This window comes from Colias croceus, chromosome 9 (genome assembly GCF_905220415.1).
Source record: "Colias croceus chromosome 9, ilColCroc2.1".
NCBI classification, from domain to species: Eukaryota; Metazoa; Arthropoda; class Insecta; order Lepidoptera; family Pieridae; genus Colias; species Colias croceus.
Window position 1 is genome coordinate 6,303,797 of NC_059545.1, and position 23,191 is coordinate 6,326,987.

The following is a 23,191-nucleotide window of genomic DNA, read 5'->3' on the forward strand; positions in this document are numbered from 1 at the left end:
AATTTTAAGTACATACCTATCTACCTATTCAGTGTAAGGTGTTGTTAAATAATCTGTGTGTGCACTGTGCAGAAGCGTTGCTGCCCTAAGAAATTTTTTAATTAATTATGGCATGAAATCACCTTTGTCCACAATTAATTTGTTACATAGTTACATTGTTCAAAGTTGAAAATTACACTTGGATTTGTAAATTATCTTTCATCTTGTTTTGTCATCGACCTAACTGATCACTAATGCTGTCGTGGCCATATCGTAGATTTGCTCACTTCATGAATTAATGATCGATCATTTCGTGAAATGTTCGCATTTCATGATGTGGCCAACATAGTTTGACCAGATCGTTAAATCGTCAATGTTTCACGATTTTGTCATCCACATTTAGCCAGATCATCTTATCTTCTTAATTAATTACTACATACTTAGTATAAAACAAAGTCGCTTTCTCTGTCCCTATGTCCCTTTGTATGCTTAAATCTTTAAAACTACGCAACGGATTTTGATGCGGTTTTTTTTTTAATAGATAGTGTGATTCAAGAGGAAGGTTTTAGTACCTATACCTATAATTTATTAGGTTTTAGCTGTTTTTAGACAAAGCGGGCGAAGCCGCGGGTGGTAAGCTATTTAATCTTTATAATATATAAAAAAAATTGGTTGTCTGTAAAGTCGGTTTACTGACGATAGTTGAACGTGACAACGTCCGATTGTGCTTCTTTTTCGCTCGTTCCGCGCTCTCGCTCGCACTTCAAGCCTTATATGGAACGCCTCAGATGAGTCAGAGCGTGGTAACGCCGCATGAGTCATGTTTTTTCGTGCGTGCAGCCGGCTCTATCGAATTATAAGACGTTGTCACGTCAATAAAACCCGTTTTCCTTGGTCACGGCATCGCGCGTGAACGGGTGGACCAGACGAGTGGTCATTTCGATAATTCTTTTTTTATTATATTCCTTGAAGTACGAGGATGGTTCTTGTGTAGAGAAAACGTAAATATTTACCACGGGCGAAGCCGGGGAGGACCGCTAGTAATATTATAAATGCGAAAGTTAGTGAGGATGGATGTATGTGTGTGCACGTTTAAATAGGTAAGTATAGGTCTACCAGAATCTGATGGCATTATATTTAAGAAATAAAAGATTTTCATGTGGCAACATAATTGACAACTATCAAATTGGTTGTCAAATTATTTGTCTTTTTTGCAGTTGATGAATAATTTTTAGGATTTTGTCTAAAAAATCTTCGAAAATGTCGAAAAAGCCGCTGCGATCACAAGCAAGATGTGTTGTTTATAATATTGTGTATAGAAAAACATTCGATGAAGAAGGGTCAAACACATCACAATTTTCAATTTTGAAGATTTTATTGGTAAATTGGACTTACCCGTTTTGATACTTTAAATTTAAAAATATTATATTATGTAAGTAGGTAACTATAATATTGTTTGTTGATTAGAATATAATTTTATGAAAACTTACAGGAGTTTCCAATACGGCTATTCTTCAAGTCCAAGCTGTCCAAGTCAAATTTATAATGTGTGTATCTGTTAGTACTTACGAAAATAAACATAGTTTTATTTTATTTTATTTTATAAAAAATTACCTTTAAGCAGTTTTGATCTACATTATCATTATATCGATATTTTCATATGACATACTGGTAATGAATATACAAATATAGGTATGTGTAAATAATAATATACTGTATTACCTGTATAAAAGTAATATGTATAATTATTGTACCTATATTATACATGTAAGTATGTACCTACATAATATTAAGTGGATATCTCATTATTAAGTACAGTATTGTCCACTTATGTAATGTGACTAATGATATTGAGGACAAAATAAAAATAAGCAGTATCAAGATCGTTCCGTCCATTTTCCCCAGGGTTGCACACTCAAAATTTTGATTTCCCTAATTGCCATCAGATTCTGGTTTACCTATAGTTAACTCTTTCACGCAAATACTAGTATTGAACCGATTACAATGAAATTTAGCAACTTGGATTAACACATAGTATAAGACTTTTTTTCCCAGAAATCCCACGGGAACGGGAATAAGAATAAAATAACTAATTTCATTTCACGAAATGGTTGCATTTCATGAAATGAATGGTTCAAAATTATTTGATCATATCGTAAAGTAGTTACAGTAATTATTGGTTATAACATGGGGGGAGCTGCGGGAACGTTCTCCAGCGGAACTTTTTTTAGGTTGTAACAAAAAAGAGATATGATAGATAGTAGGTACTAGGTATGTATGGTTTGTATTGTTTGTAACGAACTCAAACAAGACGTAATGTGTTATGCCGCGGCCACACACTCGACGAGTGGTATGGGAAGTAACGAGGAAAGTAGGCAGAGACATAGTGTGGCCACGTTACTACTTACTCGTCATGCCACTCGTGCTCATCGTCCTGCTCACTGCTCCCTATTTTGTCGGCTTTTGCGCGCGAGTCAAAGGACCGGCACTACGAGTGCGAAATGAAGAGCGTCGCGATTAATCGCGCGAGTAGAGCAGTGTGTGGCCAGAGGGCAATGTCGCGGCGAAAACGGCCGCGGCAGCGCGATGAGCAGGCTGCGGTATTATGTGTATGCAAATATGAAAACATTCCAAAGTCATTCAATATGCCGCTGCGAGAACGTGGAACAATATATTTTTTTCATTCCTTTTTTAATGATGATGATTTGCCTTGATTTCTTAACTGATAGGTATCTACAGATGTCGTGGTAAATGAAAGAACTCTACAATCAATGTCCCGATTTATAGCAATGCCCTGCGGTTTTTAAACGCATAGATAGCGATATCGTGAGCGAAAAGTCTACTATTGGTCGGACTATAGGTTTAATTTTCACATGAAAATCACCTTCACCCCGTCCCGCACTACCTACGCCTGCTCATTGTATTAATAATTAAACAGTATAGGTACGTCTACTATTTTCTGTAGATTAGACACTTAAAAATTCGTTATATCTTTTGAATGGAATATCCAATTTTTTTAATTTAAAAAGTATTTTGCTGGTATTGAAACCAGTCTACTTATAATAAAACAACATACCTATATTGGGATAAGGATTAATATAATATTTGTATGGATAACATGGTTTTATTACTGTCGCGTCGGCACTTCTATTTACTTTGAAAACGTAAAAAAGTTGTAGGTAGTAGATAGGGGAGGCGAAGTAGCTAAATGGCGTAATTCAACGGCGTCGCCGAGACTTATCAAAATCGAAAGATAAAATAATTTTGAAAAGAAAAGCTTCTATGGTAAAAACCATTTTAGCGGTGGGTTTGGCGTGTACGGATTTTCAAAAATGTAAAAAAAAAAAACAGTAACTTGGGCATTCTCGAGCGCGTCAGATATTCATACTACGTATGCCCCAAGTGCCTCTGATAACAATGGTATACTAATCTGCCGGTTTGCGTGGTGGGGATAGGCATATAAAATCGTCAAAAATGCACAAAAAAAAATTTACTCGAGCGCGTCAGATTTTCGGAAGGGGTGTTAATTAGGCCCCCAAGGAAGCTCCCCCTTAAAAAAACTGACGATTACGGCGTGACGATAAGTTACGATGAATTTTTGAAAATGCAGAAAAAAAATGTCTTTTTGAAATACTCGAGCGCGTCAGATTTTCATAGGGGACCTCCCCTATGAAAATCTGACGCGCTCGAGATAAACCTTTATCTCGGTATCCTGAAAGCATATTTTCTTAATCTGACAAAAATGTTGGTGGGTTCTCTTAATCTGACCGAAAAAGGTTTGTGGGTTTTTTTTTAATCATCGTTATTTCATATCAATTTTTCTTAACACTCTCAGTTTTCGAGATGTACTCAAAATACCGGGAGTTTGAGTTTTATGATGCTTCAAGTAAAAAAAGTTTTAATTATGGACAAAAATGAAAAGAGACCTTTTTTGGAAAATAAAATTACCTTTTTTGTTTATTTAAACTTCTTTTTTGGAAAAAGTAAAGTTCGCGACTTATATGCTGCAACGCGTTTTTCGGAAGACGAAATGGCTCCTCCAGACTTCCGGTCATGCGAAAACCGGCAGATTTTGTAGTTTTAGATTATATTCTTCAAAATAAAAATAAAAACAATCGCGCTCGAGAATGCCGGATTAACGTTTTTTTTTTTACAAGTTCGCGACCCTATAACTCGGCGGCGTCGAGGACTTATGGTCAGATTAGTTAAATTTAGTCTTTAAACACTTAAATCAAGCCCCAATATCTTAATCTGACGCGCTCGAGTATTTCAATATATCGATTTTTTTTTACTAATCTGATCGTCTATCCTAGGCGCGCGTCACTACATATAGAGCTAAATAGTTTACAAGGTTGTTCTATTAGGTCTAAGGTATCTCTCATATCTTAAACTGCCACGCTCGAGTATTGCAGAAAATTCCCCTATTCGCCTCCCTATCTATAGTAACATAAACACTGAAGATGGACATTGGACATAATAATATGGTATCGCGCCTCGCGGACTTTCTTGTAGATATTGATCCACTTTTTAACATGTACCGTAGAACATTTTTTTGTTCTATCTTCAAGATTCCGCAGCGCATGCGATGACAGAATATTTATTACCTACTTAAGGATTTTTTTACACTTTGGGTTACATTATTGCATTTTTGGTAAGGAATTCTATTTTTTTTAAACGCAATATAGCCATATTATATATAGGTTGCTCAGTGAAGATGCAGCTTTCTAATGGATGGATGAAAGAATTTTTGAAATCGGTCCAGTAGTTTACGCGTGAAAACAATACATACATAATTAAAAACCTTTCCTCTTTAATATAATATTAGTATAGATAGTATAGATGAGTATTTTATATGATTCGTAACTTACCGTTTCGGTGAAAATCACGATAAAATCAATTTTTAAAGGAATGGAAGATGAACATAGATAACTCTAATTTTCGGTATAAGAATAAAAAATAGGTAACTAGGTAGATACACTAGTTACGCATGGATTAACTTCGGCTTTTTTTCGGGAATGTAAGTTTTTATTATCTAGCTGTAAAAATATTTTTAGAGTAACACATAATACTTACCTATCAGTAATTATACCTGTGTGGTAATTACTTACTTACATCTTGACAGTGAATCGATTTTTTTACACATCTTCTATGGTACTCGGATCAGATCATATCATATCAGATCTATACTCAATACTAGCTGTGCCCGCGACTTCGTCCGCGTGGAATAGTGACTGCATAGTAGTTACTACTTAACTTTTATTGAATAAACACGTACTACCATAAATAATTAAAAAAAGAAAAATGCCTAACTAATTAATTTTCTACGTAAAATTTATTTTAAATTATGTCATATTATTTTTAGGCACCAGGAGGGAAAGGAGCAAATTTATTTTCCTTCCTTCCTTGTATGGATGTTTTTGACAATATATTGTGCAGCAAATGAGTACATAGCGTATGATGTTTTACTAAAGATTTGTTCACCCTACCAACGACGACGACGATCACGAACGTCGCAATTTAATAAAATTGTGCAAAACACATCATACGCTTATGACAATTATTATCGTAGCGGATTCCTTCTATTCCTTTGCGTTTTGACGTTTGTCTCAGCGCTCATCTTTCCTGTCTCGCGCCTGTAGTAACTAAACTGTTTAGACTGTGCAATAAAAATTAAATAAAAAAAAAACCCAACGCAACGAAGAAAAGTGCATAGAAAAAGGAACAAATAATTTCACAAACTTCCCGAAAAACATAACATAAAACATAAAAATAAAAAAACAAAGTCGTCGGGGCTGCCATACCATCATTATCATATTATCATAATTTTAAAGATCGTCGGGAAGTTTGTAAAATTATTTATTCCTTTTCCTTCATTGCGTTGGGTTTTTTTTTAAATTTTTAAACTTCGGTTTCTTATTTTCATGTTTTCATGTAATATTTTCAAGTGAGCGAGACCTACCTTTACCTCCTTATTACATTCCTACATCATATTGATATCAGCTATAAGTTTGTTGCTCCTTGACACCTTTTAAGTTGTGCCGTAACCGTGCACAAATTGTAATGGACCACAGTGGCAAAAGAAGTGGTATATTTAAGAAAAAAATTGCCAAGCGCCGCGCCAGGCCTATGTGGCTTTGAGTAGAATTCAAAATTTCCAGGGTGTGGCTATCCTCTCGCTTCCATATCCCCCTCTTCTTTCACAGACTTTCAACCTTTCCATCCCTAGTGTAGTAAATGGCAGAACCGATTTTGATGTAAGCCATATTATCTAATTGTACCTATATGTACACGACATATCCTGTCGTTTGATGCTCCATTTGGTTTATTTACCTAACCACTGTCACCCCTAAAGTGTAATAAACGGATGAACCGATTTCGATAAAACATTACTAATTGTAATTCACACGTTGCTCTTTCATATTTTGATATGCCGCTTGAGATATTATTTGACCACATTCGATTATTGTTCATTCCCACTTTTACCGCTGTAATCTGTGCTGTAATCTAATAAATGGAAAAACCGATTTGGATAAAAATAGAACTATAACTGTACTTCACCCGTTATGCACTTTCATTTGATATGTCACGTATACTTGACAACAATCGTTTCTTTCATTCCAACTTTTACCAATATATAGGTATAGTAAATGGATGAACCGATTTTGATTAAATATGTCCAATTATACTTTACACGTCATGCACTTTCATTTCATATATCACTTGAGTCAAAATTAATTTTTTTATTAACTAAAACTTTTATATCGTATATCAAATAAATGGATGAACCGATTTTGATAAAATTTGATTTATTGTTACTGATAGGTCGTTCGCTTTCATTTAATATATCACTAAAGTATATTCGATAACTTTAGTTATTTTCATTCCTACTTTTACCTCTATATGTATACCTAGGTATAATAAATGGATTAAACTATTTTGATATAGTTTATCTAAGAACCAGCGTCGGAAAATATGCTGCCTAACAAAAAAACCGCATCTAATTACCTGCTAGCGAGCTATGGTGGCACAAACAGATACACACACACACACATAGCGGTCAAACACTTATCACCCATCTTTTTGCGTCGGGGGTTAAAAATATTATAATTCGACATAATTTAAAGGACATTTTATGTATAAAATTTACCTAAAAATAATCATAATTTTAATTTGACCCCTCCCCCCTACTACCTCAGCTTACCCCCCCACCCCCACCCCACCCTTGGGGACTTTCGATATGATCACATGGACATTTTATAGAAATAACTGTAGCGTATAACAGATAACTTACGTTCAAGAAGCTTATATCTAATACACTGGAGATTGCACTATGACCATTGACTTGTCACAAGAAAATATAACCTTGAATGACGTCAGTGTTGTTTTTTGTCTCTTTCTGTGGGTGACCACACTGGTTTGTATATTCAGGATTTTTCGAAATAGAAAAAACTAAAAATCATGGTCTATAAATAATAACGACATATATTTTTAACAGTATTAATTATATTATAATATTACTGGCCATACTTTATAGGTACATACAATTTTAATTGGTATAGAATGATAGTTTTAAATAACTCTTGGCTACAAAGCCTGGATATGAACCGATATATAGCATTAACATCCTTTTTAAATAGAGGAAAGTTGTGTTTTGCATCAGATGCTGTTTACCAAATTGTAAGCTACTCAGATTCAATTTCAAGCCAAATTCATCAAAGAAAAACTGTTTATAATAAACGCCTTGCACAAATTTCAGCTAACTTTACAAAGTTTATTTTTCAAAAGGTATTTTTTTCTGTGTCGTAATCCTCAGTAATTTTACCCTTGATGGGCACATATATTTCTTTTTATTTTACTTTTTGGAAAGCTGAAATACCTAAAACAAAAAATATGAGGTAAGTTAAAAAAGTATAAATTTCAATGTAAAAACGAACAATCTTATAACTGCATGTGAGTGCAATACCGATGTCGAGTGTAGTTTCATTACTAGTAAAAATCTTGAAAATGGTGTTCTAAATTTCATCATAATATTGTTATTACAATATAATATTCTCTTCACTATCCATAAAAACTCGTCATCATGGTTACCTTACTTGTTAATTTTGTTTATTGAAAACTTGTTGAAAAATGATAAAGTATTAGGAAAATAACAAATTTAACATGACTGCTTTCTAAAATGATGCAAAATTTTACAATTTTTGCCATTGAAATGATTCTAAACAGGTAAATGCAGGAGTATTGAGGAATATTGTAAATAACGTAAATATACACTTGCCTGTTAAATTCTATGCCAGAATTTGGTGTCCAAACACTTCTGCAATTTTTCACAATGCAATACATTATTTATATTCGGAAAATATTTATTAAATACGCAACAATATTAACTTAAATATTCGAAGCGACGCAATTTTTTTGACACTTATGCCATATTGTCAAAGTGAGAGTTGCTACAATTTTATTATGGTAACTACCCATAATCAGGGAGTATCGCTTTTTAATAATTGGTCCAGATACTTATTTTATTTAGCATAAATAATAATTGTCTCATCCAACAATGCTTCTGAATGACGTTGTTGACAATTTATCAACAAACTCATGTACAAAAACTAACCTTTTGCACATAATATTACGGCATACATAGTAGCCTTGGGAAAACTTCGTATTAACAGTGGCAATACCAAGTTAGGTGTGAAAGTGATAAAACACAACAATTTTCTTGTTACACGTCAAATGTTCATACCGAAATCTCCAGTGTATAAGATATAAGCTTCTTGCTTACGTTTTAACGTACACTGTATTATAGGTAAACCAGAATCTGATGGCAATTAGGGAAATCAAAATTTTGAGTGTGCAACCCTAGGGAAAATGGACTGAACGATCTTGATACTGCTTATTTTTTAGTTTGTTCTTAATATCATTAGTCACATTACATAAGTGGACAATACTGTACTTAATAATGAGATATCCACTTAATATTATGTAGGTACATACTTACATGTATAATATACATATTACTTTTACACAGGTAATACATATTATTATTTACACATACCTATATTTGTATGTTCATTATCATTATGCCATGTGAAAATATCGATGTTATATCGATAGAAAACTAGACTGCTTATAATTTTTTATAAAATAAAATAAAAGTAAAATAAAACTATGTTTATTTTCGTAAGTATTAACAGATACACACATTATAAAATTGACTTGGACAGCTTGGACTTGACGAATAGCCGTATTGGAAACTCCTGTAATAAGTTTTCATAAAATTATATTCCAATCAACAAACAATATTATAGTTACCTATAAATAATATTTTTTAATTAAAAGTATCAAAGCGGGTACGTCCAATTTACCAATAAAATCTTCTAAATTGAAAATTGTGATGTGTTTGACCCTTCTTCATCAAATATTTTTCTATACACATTATAAACAACACCTCTTGCTTGTGATCACAGCGGCTTTTTCGACATTTTCGAAGATTTTTTTAGACAAAATCCTAAAAATTATTTATCAACTGCAAAAAAGACAAATAATTTGACAACCATTTTGATAGTTGTCAAATAAGTTGCCACATGAAAATCTTTTATTTCTTAAATATAAATATGCCATCAGATTCTGGTAGACCTATATAATAGTGTACCATAGAATGCCTTAGCAAATGTTCGCCGTGAATACTTAAATGGTCATAACTTTTTTATTTATAAACCGATTGACATGAAATAAACACTAAATGTTAAATGAAGATTACCATAATATATTAATGAAAACCGCATTTAAATCGGATAAGCCGTTTCTGAGATTAGCGTGTTCAAACATACAGACAAACAGACAAACGGACAAACAGACAAACAGACAAAAAAAATTTTAACGACAGTTTTGGGTTTGGGATCGATTTAGTAATAACCCCTGCTAATTTTTTTTTACATATTTTCATTGTACAGACACCACTTTTCTAGAATTTTATTATATGTATTGATTATTATAAAGCTGGAGTTTGTTTGTTTGAAAGCACAAATCTCAAGAACTACTGGTCCGAACAACAGATGCGGACGGCGGAGCCACGCAGGTGAAACCGCAGAGCGCAGCTAGAACATATAATGTATGCAACATTTTTAGGACTCCATTGACAATCATAATGCGTGGGTGATTTCTTAAAACATGCATTTAAGAAAGAGCGATAGATATGCATTGTACCTACATGTTAAGCTCACGTTAAGCTTAAGTTCTATACCAAGTTACAATATATTATACATACATTATATCCATATGTAATAAACTGTATTTTATTCTAAAATTACTTGAAGAACTATGTGGAATTTGGCAGCAGAATGTCACAGCTGATCAGTTTTCTTAACAGGTAAACATTCAGCCTTGTGTCCTGCAAGGCCTATACTTTTTTGTTGGTCTACACTGGAAATAAAACCCAATCCCATGTAAAACTGTACCAAAGTATTATTTTGATTGCATAGCAAAATAAATTTAGTATCCAATAGTTAGTCCTGTTCTGTGAGTTAGTCTAACAGTTTAAAAAAAAGGAGTTTTAAGTAATTTAAATCTGAAGTTGTCTACTTCAGATTTAATTATTCAACTTACTAACTTGTACTCCAATCAGCTGTTGCAATAAAAAATCTACAAAACAAGAGAACATAATTAAGTTATTGATAATTTGTTAAAAGTGATTTTTTAAATAGTAATAATTACCTATATTTAGTAAATATATTATGTATTATATGTATTGATTTGCAATAAGACTAAACCTAAGACTTTAAAGCTTTTTGGTTAAATAATGTTTAATAATGTTAATTAAATAAAAAATAATATATTACTTTTTCCAAAACAGACATCTAAATATAGTTCATTTGTAAATTAAGATCTAAATCTTGTTCTACTGATATCACAGTTATTCACAGCCTTATTTGTTGCATAAGTCTAGATTCTAGAAGAACCTATTTGGTTAATAACCTATAAATTCCTGTATTTTCACAAATTTCCATGGTGGTCTAGTTACCATTGACCTTATTCCTCCTTTCTTTTGCCTAACCCATACACATTTGTTCCTAATAGCACAAGTCCCTTTAGAATAATAAAATTAACAAATGTTCATGCTTAACCATAAATCGTCCAAGTATAAATAAAGTTCATCACAACACTGATAAAATTTGATTCAATAAAGTTCAAAGTTCAAACACAATTATTTATTAAACTCAATTAAACATACATCGGTGGTTATCATAACTCTATCTGCGATCCCTATACCTATGTGAATCACGGTCACGGCTTCTGCCTCTGGAACGATCCGAAGTGCGCCACAAAAACTCATCAACAGACCTTTCATAAGATCTCTTATCATATACAAGCACTGAACGAGGATAATCAGCCAAGTCATAGTAACGTGGTGGAGGTGGTGGTGGAGGAGGCAATCCATTGTAACTAGGAAGAGCTCCACTAAATCCTGGAGGAGCTACATATGGCAAGGGAGGCAGCTGATGGTGCATTGACCTCATATATTCTGCAACATAGGCCTCTGCTGCTGCAGATCCACTGCTACCGTATCCTTCACGACTTCGGACAAACCACGATGGCAATCTCTCCCTCATAAAAGGTGATGGCGACCTTCTTTTGTATGAAGATCCTAAACGATTTCTTGGGGAGGTAAAGATTTTGCGTCGGCTCCGTGATGAACTCATACGGTTTCTATATGATGTACCTCGAGAAGATAAGGGTGCTCTGTATGTTCTGTAACTACCACTTTTTAAATAACCTTTTTTTGATGCCTCCTTAGATTTTCTCAGTATAGAAGTCATTTCAATTCCATCATCTTCAGGAAACAATCTACACAACTCCTCTGCAACTTTCGGCTCTATCTCTTGTCCATCTCTGCCTATTTTAACTGGTTTACCCTCATTCCATGGATTATACAAATGGAGTGTGCTACTGAAAGGCAATTCTTTCCTACAAATCCAGTCAACTTTGAATACACCATCTAATACTTTAGCAGATAGGCCAGGAGGCAAGACCCATGATATTGGAGGTACATCTCTACGAGATTCACTACCTAGACGAGCGAAACCAGCAAATTTACCACTTTCCTTTACAGAAAATATTAAAAGCACATTTCTTGATTCTCTGTATGCTTGGTTCAAGTTTGCTTCGTTTTGGGGTAGTGTTGACCAAACACCTTTTGCTTTTGACAATGTTATGTTTTCAGCATTGTTTGATTTAATGAGGAAAAAACGTGTATCCCTAAACAAATAGTTTAATTTTGTCATATAGTCATACGTTTTGACTTTTGTACCGCTGGATATGCGACGTCGCTTTGTTTCTTGGGGAGAGTTACTGTCAGACTTAGCCCGTTTACGATGCCGCCGTTCCTTAGATTTTGTGCTTACTGAACTAATACTTGGGGTGCTAGAATCACTCGAAGATGAACTAGATACTTCGCTGCGTGTATCATATGTATCTCTCAAAACATCCTCAAGTTGTTTTAATTCTTCGCCAATTTCAGCTTCCACTTCTCCTATTCCAAGATTAACAGCGTCAGTATTATTGGAAGCCTCCATTGTTATATGAAAATGCGTCCTAGCAACAAGCTTTTAAAACCATAATTTTGAATGCATTTGCAAGTTCTAGAACTGTTCGGAACTACACAATACAGGTTTAATGGTTACTAGAAAATCAAAGAGCAGAACAAACAAATTCGGCTCAAAGTTAAAATCAATTAAAAATTACAATTTGTGTAATGTAGCTTGCTATTCCAATAATTTCTTCTCAGTTCTCAGTTCTCACTAGAAGTAGAAAACACTCAACAAACCAAAGACATACGATAGAGCACAGATTAAATAAAATGATGCACAGATTAAATAATTGAATGATAAATAGCATTTATAGTCTGAGTTTATATCTGTGGTTGTCTTCTTGGTGGACTGGTTGTATAAATCAATGAATAAGGAATCACATGGAAGTGACATACCTACAAAAAAAGTGTGGCCGGCGCCATATTGCTTGTAACAAAACATGGCGGTGTTTAGTGCCGAGAATATATCGATAAACATTATTATGTTTATCGATATAAAAATAATATTAATATATTTTTTTTTGAAGTTATACTTCTTTTGGCGCGTAACTTCTAACGCGTGTACATAAACACACACTCTTTTTTATTTATTTTAACTTTATTGTACAAAACATAGAAGTAAAATTACAAATGAAAAAAATGACAATGCCAATTAATAAAATTAAGTATGACTTCGATATAAGGATTACGGTAGACTTACAATTTGGTAATTTCAGTTTTGAGGAATGTAATATAATGAAACAACATAATATATACTAATATAGGTATATAATAGTATTTTATTACGATGAACAACACAATATACAGTAATTGTATTTATTTATTTATAAATAATAGACAAAAAAAACAATAATATATAATAATAGAGAAAATTATAGAGCTAAGCTATTTTGTGCAGCCTGGAATGCACTCGGATACACTCTGTTCATTTTTGAGTTCGGGATTTGAGGCTCAACTGGTACCTGGAAATGAAATGTCACAGTTTACATTAACTAGCATTGTTCACTTTACATTTAAACTAAAATGCAATACATTTTAATTAAAAGGGCAATGCTGATGGTTTGAAATTAATATCAACATTAGGGCTTACAATAGCGGAACTTATATTTTTGGTTTTATGGCATTGAAATGCTTTATAAATATGAATTTATAAAGAATAGAAAAATAACTTAAAACACCCCATGTATTTAAAGTAAATTGCACTTTCCCTCAGTCAATAACATTTCAACAACCAAATATCACCCAAGTTTGTACTCAAAAAATCATATAAAACCATCTCAGTTTGTTCACAGGCCTCCTTCAAAATAGGAGAAACGTTAGATTATAAATGACAGCCCTAAATCTAAATAAAAAGACCAAAAGTAAATTGGAAGACATCATGTGTCTACAGATAAAAACCTCACCCTGTGTGAATGCAGCGGCAGACATACTGGTATAGCATCATCGTGCAGACTAATCACATCCATTGTTCTATTAAAAGCACTTTCGGGGAAATGTAGGGAACATACTATGATATTATATCCTTTACATTTGGCTTGATATTTTCAGTTTCAATTGCTTCTAACCATTCTCTTTTTCTATTTTCACTTCTTGGTAACCTTCAAAAAATGAATTTTTAGGTTATTATAATTTTAGTCCTGACCTGACTTATTTGTAAATACATTTTTAAAGTACCTACTATAAAAGCGATTAATCTTACTTAAGTTAAAATTCATATTAGGTAAATTTAAGTGTTTTATTTTTCCTTCTGCTGCTCTTGGCAAAATTAATTTGTTATTTTGGAAGTGTATTCACCAAAGCAACTAATCTTAAGATTAATGACACAGCCTTGGGAGACGCACGTCTTCATCGAACATTTTGCTGATGTCGATATTATAAGTCATCACTAGCACCCAAATTCATTATTTTACTAGAACGAAAATATACAAAATAAAGCTATATTTGGTAACAATTTTACACTGAACATAGTCTGTAAATACTCCTCAATTCAATATACATGAAAATAAGTAAATCAGCAAAGTAATAACTAATATTTCAGTCAAAACGTATACATACCGGTGCAAAGACAAACTTTTCTAGTTTTCATTCTTTCCGGAGCCACATCCCACAATACTGCGCTTTGGTATTATGCCACTATTTGTCCTTGACCACTCTATATGTTTTAGACACAAATGTTTGTCACAATCACAAAAATATTCAATATTTTTCAATGTTTACTACGGAGCAATGACAGAGCATGTACATCATATTAACGAGAACATAAAATGGCGCCCGGCCACGGTAGGTATTTGAGCTAACTTCAAATGTCAAAAGGTATAGAATTAGCACTGACTGACGTATAGTCATATATTTTCACTTAACAGAATATTCATTAGTTAGAAAGAGACAGTATTCGTTTTATTATTTCGGTATCGAAATGCATGATATTTGTATAATCAGTTGTTTGTATAGAACATTATGCCCTGTCCATAGGATTCCTTAGTCATTGGTATAAATAGTCACTCGTCAGCTCGTGTTAATGGCTGTTTTCCAATTAAAGTAATGCATTTAAGCAGATATGTGTTACACATATTATTTAAATCGCGTCGTCTTGATAATTATATTACGGCTATATTTCCCAATCCTGATAAGCAGGTTTTGAGTCAACGAAGAACTTATTGTGTAGTTTTAGCTTTTAAATAAAACATATTATATTCATATGTTTTATTTAAATGCATAAATTTTACTAAATATTCATTCAGTAAAATTTATGCATGCATATGCATGAGTCATGCAATATGCATGAGTTTAGGTAGAAAATATTTAGTTTTTATTTATTTACTGAAGCGAAACTTCTGCCCGTTTAGAATAAACTTTTGCACACACACCCTTTTTTATTTTATAGAATACCTAGTTTACATAATAAATGTTGCAGACGTAAACTATAATTTATTCATTTACGCTTAGGCTATTCTACATAGCACTCGACGAATCATTCGTATATAACCAATTAGTGTCGTCTCGAACCACTGTTCATAAATTCGTAAGCACAGTTCGTAAGTAGTACAGTAAATTCGTTTTCATTATATTTGCGCCCTTTCTTCACTTCCACTAACCGCTCTAAATGCAAATCTCAAGGCGTTCAGTGAGTACACTATTTTCATATGCGTGTTCGTTATGCGCCTCGATCTCGATATAGGTACGAATGTGTAGGTGGTGTAAAAGCACTCTAAGATTGTTTTTGTCATATCACCTGATTATTGTTTTCTTAGGTTGGTACAATGTGTTTTTAAATTATAATTTCAAACTTGTTAATTTCTCATAACTTTAAACTTTGCAAATTTCAAACTTTTACCAACTCTTTGTTGGTAAGTTAGTTATAGTACTAGGTATTTAAAATAATTTGTAGAAATGAATTTTATACAAAAGTATTTTGAGAATCTACAAATTTCGAAAATCGCCACCCCGGTTGCAAATGGCTATAAAACAAACATATTTCTTTATTGCAACTACTACAGCTTTTACTCGCAAAAGGTAAGGAATATTTCTTATGTTGTTAAAAAAATAGTATTAGTTTTAATTATTTTTAACTTTTTTATAGGTTTTAATGGCACTTTACGAAAAAAATATAGAATTTGAGCCATTGCTTATGGACATAACAAAAGGAGAACAGTATTCATCATGTTTTTTAGAAGTCAATCCTCGAGGAGAAATTCCAGTGCTCAAAGTTAACAATTCAATTATACCTGACTCAACAAGAATTTTAGACTTCTTGGAATTTCATCTTAATCAAGGTTTATTTTTATATTGCATACTTTTGGCTATAACAATAATAATAAATATATTAACGGCTTTGTATGTATTAATCTATAGTATAGATAATTACATACACATAGGTATAGATTCTATAGCTAATTATTATTCTACTTTCAGAAACACCTCCTTTGATAAATGTATCATCAGACAGCAAGGTATTAAGCAATATAAACAAGTTTCGTGAAATGATTGAAGCCTTGCCTGCAGGCCTAATAACTGTTGGATCATTTTTTCATCCAAATTTATGTGGCAGTCCAAAGTTACCATTTATCTTACCAGTCAGAGAAGTACTTAAAAGTAAATTGAAAACTTTCATAAATCTATTATTGATTTATAAAACATATGTTTAAAATGATTAAATGAGCAATTTAATTGTAGGTGGAGATTTATCAGGTTCCAAAAATTTGCGTAAACTAGCAAAAGAAAATCCTAAAGCTGAGAGGGAATTGCTATACAAAGCAGAAATTCAAGATAGAAAACACGAAATATTATCGAACGAAGAAGAGTATTTAAAAGTCTTAAACATAGTTGATGAAGTTTTATCACAAGTAGAACAGCAGCTTACAAAACAAAGTGAAGGTGTGTTGTTTTGTCAACTACATTATCTTAAATAAACTTGAAAGCCAAATTTGGTTATTATTAATTATACTAAATGTTTAAAGCTCTCATTTTTATTGTAAGGTATGAAATAATCAATTACTAGAATTGATTATTAAATTTTTTTTAAAGTACAAATAATTGGTAAACTGAAATATAGGTATTGAATCAGGTTTATCTTCATAATATAAAAAAAAAAAACATACATTTTAAAACTTTCTTTTTTAGGTAATTGGCTGTGCTGTGAACAGTTTAGTATAGCTGATATCAGTTTAGGGGTATTGTTACAACGTCTTTGGGAATTGGGTCTAGAGGAAAGATTCTGGTCGGGTGGCAAACGCCCGCATATCGAGAACTACTATAATCGAATCAAAGAACGTGAATCATTCAAAAAGACAATACCAAGTCTACCAATGCACATGAAAATGATAATAACATCACAACCTCCAGCATATGTTGGTGCCGCAGGAGCTGTGTCTGTTGGTGTAGTCATTGCATTGGCCTATATTTTCAAGAAGATCATTCATTAGAAAATCCCAAAATACTTGCAGGTAAAATAATTTGACTACTATCCACTTAGTTGCCAACATATATTTTTTTTTTATAATATTTTTTTTTGTTTTAGATGGTAGAGGCAGTGTTTTAGTAGCACAATCTTGAATATGTAGGAATCTTAATCAATTATTTCTTCATAGAACTTTATTATGTGATATAACAATCAGTATTAACAATATTTTATTGTAAATTCAAGTAATAATGGTGAAAAATAATGTAAATAAATTTGTCCCCTTACTGAGTTTGAAGAAGTAGCCTGAATTTGTTCAAGCTTAATATTATTTTCACTGTTAATTATTGAATAAAAATATAATAAATATATTTACAATTAATGTATTATTAATGTAATATGAGATTTTAATATAATATATGCACTTGAATACTTTTTGTTTATTTAGAAAAAAATGACTTCACCCAAATTACTTATTACATATATATTTTACATGTAAATGAAATATGTTTTTTTTATTGAAAACTTTTATTTAACAAAAAATTGAGGAAAGTCCCAATCCTTATTCTTAAATAATTAAGTTAGTATATTTAAACAATAAATTAATAACTTTGTACACAAGAAGTTCAATGAGTACTGGATATTGTGCAATATTTTAACTTCTAAACATTCAATAAGTAGTCTCACAGTTTTGTATATACTGTACAATAAAATCAATATATTTCTTATTTGTACATTACTAAATTCATTAAGTGGTTGATCATAATAATAATTATGATCATCAAAATATAAAGTCACAATTTTTAGATATGCATCCATTATGAACTAAATATTTATAACACAATTAAATCTATTTACCTCAGTTCTCCAAAAAAGAAAAATAAATTGCATCCACCTTGATCTCCCAAAAAAAAAACCCAAAACTAATACTGATTTAGTACAATTTTATCTACCATCCTCATTTGTTTCAATATTTTCCTGGTTTTTGTTAATTGGCATTCCCATGAAATGCTTAGTATTTGTTAAACTAGATCTTTTTCTATTTGGTAAGTTGGTAAGGACAGGTTTTTCATTATTATACTTAAACAAGCCTTGTCCTGGTAAATTTGGTAATATTTTAGGTATGGTATACCAAGCCCTGTATGTCACAAACCAAGTCAATATTGCAATAATTCCACTTAGAAATTTCTCAACCATTATATGATAGTAAAGAATTGTAGATACTAACATTACATCCCACAACAGTTGAAGACATGTAATTGCAATTAGAAGTGCTCTCACATATGGTGTAAACTTTTCATAAGATATTTTTAATACATCCATATCACTGGTTTTAATATTTTTTAAAGGATTTGTACTAGGAGATTTGTCATTTTGACTTCTTGCGTAATTTTCATCTCTAATATAATCTTTAATTCTCTCCCATCCCTTGATAGCCTTTGCTTCTTCTATCATAACTAAACTTGAGTAAATTAATATGAAACAATGTCCTGATATATCAAAGCCATTCCAAAAGTGGCCATTTTGTAAACAAGCAACTTTATTATCAAATTTATTTGAATTGCATCTTCCATATTTGGTTTCAATTATATTAAAGATAGTTGTCCATGTATACCATGATATAGTAGCTATTATTAACCTTGATAAATGAGCTGTTGCTATATATTTCCGCTTCCCACAACATATTGTATATGATGTTAATAAAACATAAGGCACTGTTAAAAATAATGTCCAAAACCAGCCGATTTTTACAAAATATTGGTTAAAAACATTATCACTTCTGGAAAAATAAGTTCTGGGAAAGGTCATGACATCCGCGATGAGTGATAGTAAGAAGAGAGCTCCTAGATATACGGCTATTTTTAAATTGGTGTCAAAGAACAGCACCTTCTTGCAAATGTGCACAATCATTAGGACGAGAACTTCAAATATAGACGACTGTTCCCGTGTTGGTTTTGTTCCTTTGTAGTCCGTATTCGATTCATTTTGAAACTTGAAATTCATTCGAGAATTTTTAAAGTTGTTTCGAGCACTCATGGCGTCATTAATATTTTTTTAACATTTAACTTCAAAAAATGTAATGTGAAAATGTGAACTAATTCAACTTATATGTATCTACCACAGAACAAGTTTATAGTATCTAATAAGGTATCCGCGGTATGTACTAGTTGTAGATATTATAAATTATAATTTTAGAATTAATAAAGTAAAAAGTAAAAACGAGGTGAAATGACATATACATGAATTGACATTTGACAAGACATATTTTGTAGGTAATGTTGTGATCTGTGGTTGTGATCGTAATAATTATTATCTATGGTGGTCGTCATACATTATGCCGCTGCCTGTTTGTGGGACACATGCACAGAACAGTAAGAACATAATAGAAGTGCTATAATGTCATCATTAGTATGAAAACCAGTGTCGCCAAATCCACACATTTAAACCGATAGTTAAACAGTACACTACAAGTAAACTATGCCTTTGATTGGACAGCTTAATTTGAGTAAAAACTGACTTAGGTTATAAATTCAGCATTTCAATATGTACCCTAACGAACCAAGTTACGGTTTATTTTAGTATAACATCCCTAGGTATATTAGCTGTTTTGTTTCTCTTTGCTCAGAAATTCTAAATTCGAAAACATTCAGCTATTCCACAACAGATGGCGTTGGTTTTCAATACATATAACTTTGAACCTCTACACATAAAGATAAGGTTGAAATTTGTGTCACTCTAAATTAATGACATTAACTTGACATTAACCTGATGCTATGCTCTAAGGGATGTCAGCCTTGTTATCGATAATTCACAAATAAATATATTTTTGTGCATTTTTTTTTCTTTCTATTAAATGAGTATAGGATAATGTGTCACATTTTGGAGTATGTTTATTACTACTAAGTACGTCTTTTCATATTATTATATTTAAATAAAAAACGGAATAGAATAGTATAAATCTATATTTACAAAACAAACAGAAAATATGCATTATTTTAAATCTTGGAACTGCCGTAGGTTTGATGTATCGGTGGCCTTTGTTAGACTGCTTATTGCTGTTCGGCATCCAGTTAACTCGTCACGTTGCATTTATTATCCATTTCTCTTTTAAATTAGGCTCTTTCGAAAATCTATAAATAAATAGGACAAATGAAAGCTAAGGAAAAATAGAATAAAATTTAATATTTGAAATGTTTGTCTTTTCTAAAGTATCGATACTGTCGATATGCGCCACATGCATCACTAATCCGACATTCGTTTGTTTATTTCAATTATATTCCAGAAAGTCTTGTTTGCTGTTCAATCTATATTAGTACTTATTTCTTATGGATTAAGGTTCATTTTGACTTAATATTTTTATAAATTTTTGACAAATTACGACAAGCGAAGTTGTAACATAAAATATATTTAAAATAAATTAAAATAAGACTTACCTATGGTATGAAATGCCTCGATTGCTGATATTATTTCGTCTGCTATCATTTTTCCACTCTAATACCGAACAACACGCTCTAAATAATGAATAAATATGGAAATAAGGTTTGACAGTTGACAACCGACTCGAATATTTTTCTGCGCACAACTGAGAGCGAGTTAGGTGATCTTACCTTACTAGTGACACGTGGGCCACGCCCACATCGCACTTCTATTATGTTCTTATTGTTCTGTGGACACATGTGACAAAGATTACGCATAATTGAGATGCCAGAAATCAAGCGTATTTGCAGAGATTTGATTATGCTAGAAGTTTTAAAAAAACGACGTGTGGCACTCGGGGGCTGCCGCGGTTAAGCTATTGTATGCTATGCCTTCAAACCACACCTCCGCCCGTCGGAGTGGGAAGCGTGAGGTTTTTTCGTTACGGAATTTCCCGATTCGGTCCCCGCGCTCAAGGCCCGCGATAGAAGCTATGCAATAGCTTAAAAATTACCCTGAAAATTTCATTTTATTGAAGTGAAACTTCTTTATCGGGGTTGGAAAAAAAATTTGTGTAACAATTCGTTACACGTGACATTTTTCCGTAACGCGCCATCTTGTTTTTATTCCTTACACGCGTGATTGACGTATTTCTGTAAAGTTGCATCTAGTAAATTATTTTTTGAAAAATAAGGTCATAAACATTGAGATAATATTACTACGTATGGAGGAGACACCACGAACAAAATATGCGCGCCATTTTTTTGCTCTAAATATGTTTTAAAAATTATTATCTAGTTATGTACTTACCGATGAAAGTTATTCCTTTGCACTTTTCCGTATTATTTGTGCAATATCGTAACACATACGAAGGCATATTTGATACGTTTCACTTTAAAACAAATAAAAAATGAGCGTGCAGTTACGCCAAGGCGTATGTTGAGCGGAACATAAGTGATGTAGGCGGTGTCGTCTCCATATGTATATCCCAATGGTCATAATAGATAGGGAGGCGAAGAGGGGAATTTTCTACAATACTCGAGCGTGGCAGTTTAAGATATGAGAGATACCTTAGACCTAATAGAAAAAACTTTTTCACTATTTAGCTCTATATGTAGTGACGCGCGCCTAGGATAGACGATCAGATTAGTAAAAAAAAATCGATAGTCTGAAATCCTCGAGCGCGTCAGATTAAGATATTGGGGGTTGATTTTAGTGTTTTAAGACTAAATTTAATTAATCTGACCATAAGTCCTTGACGCCGCCAAGTTATAGGGTCGCGAACTTGTAAAAAAAAACGTTAACCCGGCATTCTCGAGCGCGATTTTTTTTATTTTTATTTTGAAGAATATAATCTAAAACTTACTAAAAACACAAAATCTGCCGGTTTCCGCATGACCGGTAGTCTGGAGGAGCCATTTCGTCTTCCGAAAAACGCGTTGCAGCATATAAGTCGCGAACTTTACTTTTTCAAAAAAAAAAGTTTAAGTAAACAAAAAAGGTAATTTTATTTTACAAAAAAAGGTCTCTTTTCATTTTTGTCCAAAGTTTAATTTTTTTTTACTTGAAGCATCATAAAAACTCAAACTCCCGGTTTTTTGAGTATATCTCGAAAACTGAGGGGAAAAAAAAGAAACCCACAAACCTTTTTCGGTCAGATTAAGAGAACCCACCAACATTTTTATCAGATTAAGAAAATATGCTTTCAGGATACCTAGATAAACCTCCCCTATGAAAATCTGACGCGCTCGAGTATTTCAAAAGGACTTTTTTTTTCTGCATTTTCAAAAATTCATCGTAACTTATCGTCATGCCGTAATTGTCAGTTTTTTTAAGGGGAGCTTTCTTGGGGCCTAATTAACACCCCTTCCGAAAATCTGACGCGCTCGAGTAAATTTTTTTTTGTGCATTTTTGACGAATTTATATGCCTAGCCCCACCACGCAAACCGGCAGATTAGTATACCGTTGTTATCAGAGGCACTTGGGGCATACGTAGTATGAATATCTGACGCGCTCGAGAATGCCCAAGTAACTGTTTTTTACATTTTTGAAAATCCGTACACGCCAAACCCACCGCTAAAATGGTTTTTACCATAGAAGCTTTTCTTTTCGAAATTATTTTCTCTTTCGATTTTGATAAGTCTCGACGACGCCGTTGAATTACGCCATTTAGCTACCTCGCCTCCCTATCTATAAAGAAGTTTCACTTCTTACTTGTGTACACTAGTACGCATACATTTTTTTTATTTATAATGCTTCAATCGAAAAATTTATATCTAAATGTGGTAAGTGCAAAATTTTAATTTACATGATG

At 32.5% G+C, this 23,191-nt stretch overlaps 3 protein-coding genes across 3 annotated transcripts; 1 reads left to right on the plus strand and 2 right to left on the minus strand.

Annotated features, from left to right (window-relative positions):
* Positions 1-11,168: 11,168 nt before the first annotated feature.
* On the minus strand, positions 11,169-12,785 carry LOC123694640 (YTH domain-containing protein 1). Its single transcript, XM_045640129.1, has one exon. The coding sequence runs from the start codon at positions 12,546-12,548 to the stop codon at positions 11,226-11,228; it is 1,323 nt and encodes a 440-aa protein (XP_045496085.1). The 5' UTR covers positions 12,549-12,785; the 3' UTR covers positions 11,169-11,225.
* Positions 12,786-15,803: 3,018 nt separating this feature from the next.
* On the plus strand, positions 15,804-17,881 carry LOC123694645 (ganglioside-induced differentiation-associated protein 1). Its single transcript, XM_045640139.1, has 6 exons — positions 15,804-16,075; positions 16,143-16,335; positions 16,475-16,654; positions 16,736-16,936; positions 17,183-17,505; positions 17,580-17,881. Exons 1-5 carry the CDS (start codon positions 15,953-15,955, stop codon positions 17,482-17,484), a joined length of 999 nt encoding a protein of 332 aa, XP_045496095.1. The 5' UTR covers positions 15,804-15,952; the 3' UTR covers positions 17,485-17,505; positions 17,580-17,881.
* Positions 17,882-17,974: 93 nt separating this feature from the next.
* On the minus strand, positions 17,975-19,710 carry LOC123694643 (acyl-coenzyme A diphosphatase FITM2). The gene has a single exon (XM_045640133.1). It carries the CDS (start codon positions 19,494-19,496, stop codon positions 18,405-18,407), a length of 1,092 nt encoding a protein of 363 aa, XP_045496089.1. The 5' UTR covers positions 19,497-19,710; the 3' UTR covers positions 17,975-18,404.
* Positions 19,711-23,191: the final 3,481 nt, after the last annotated feature.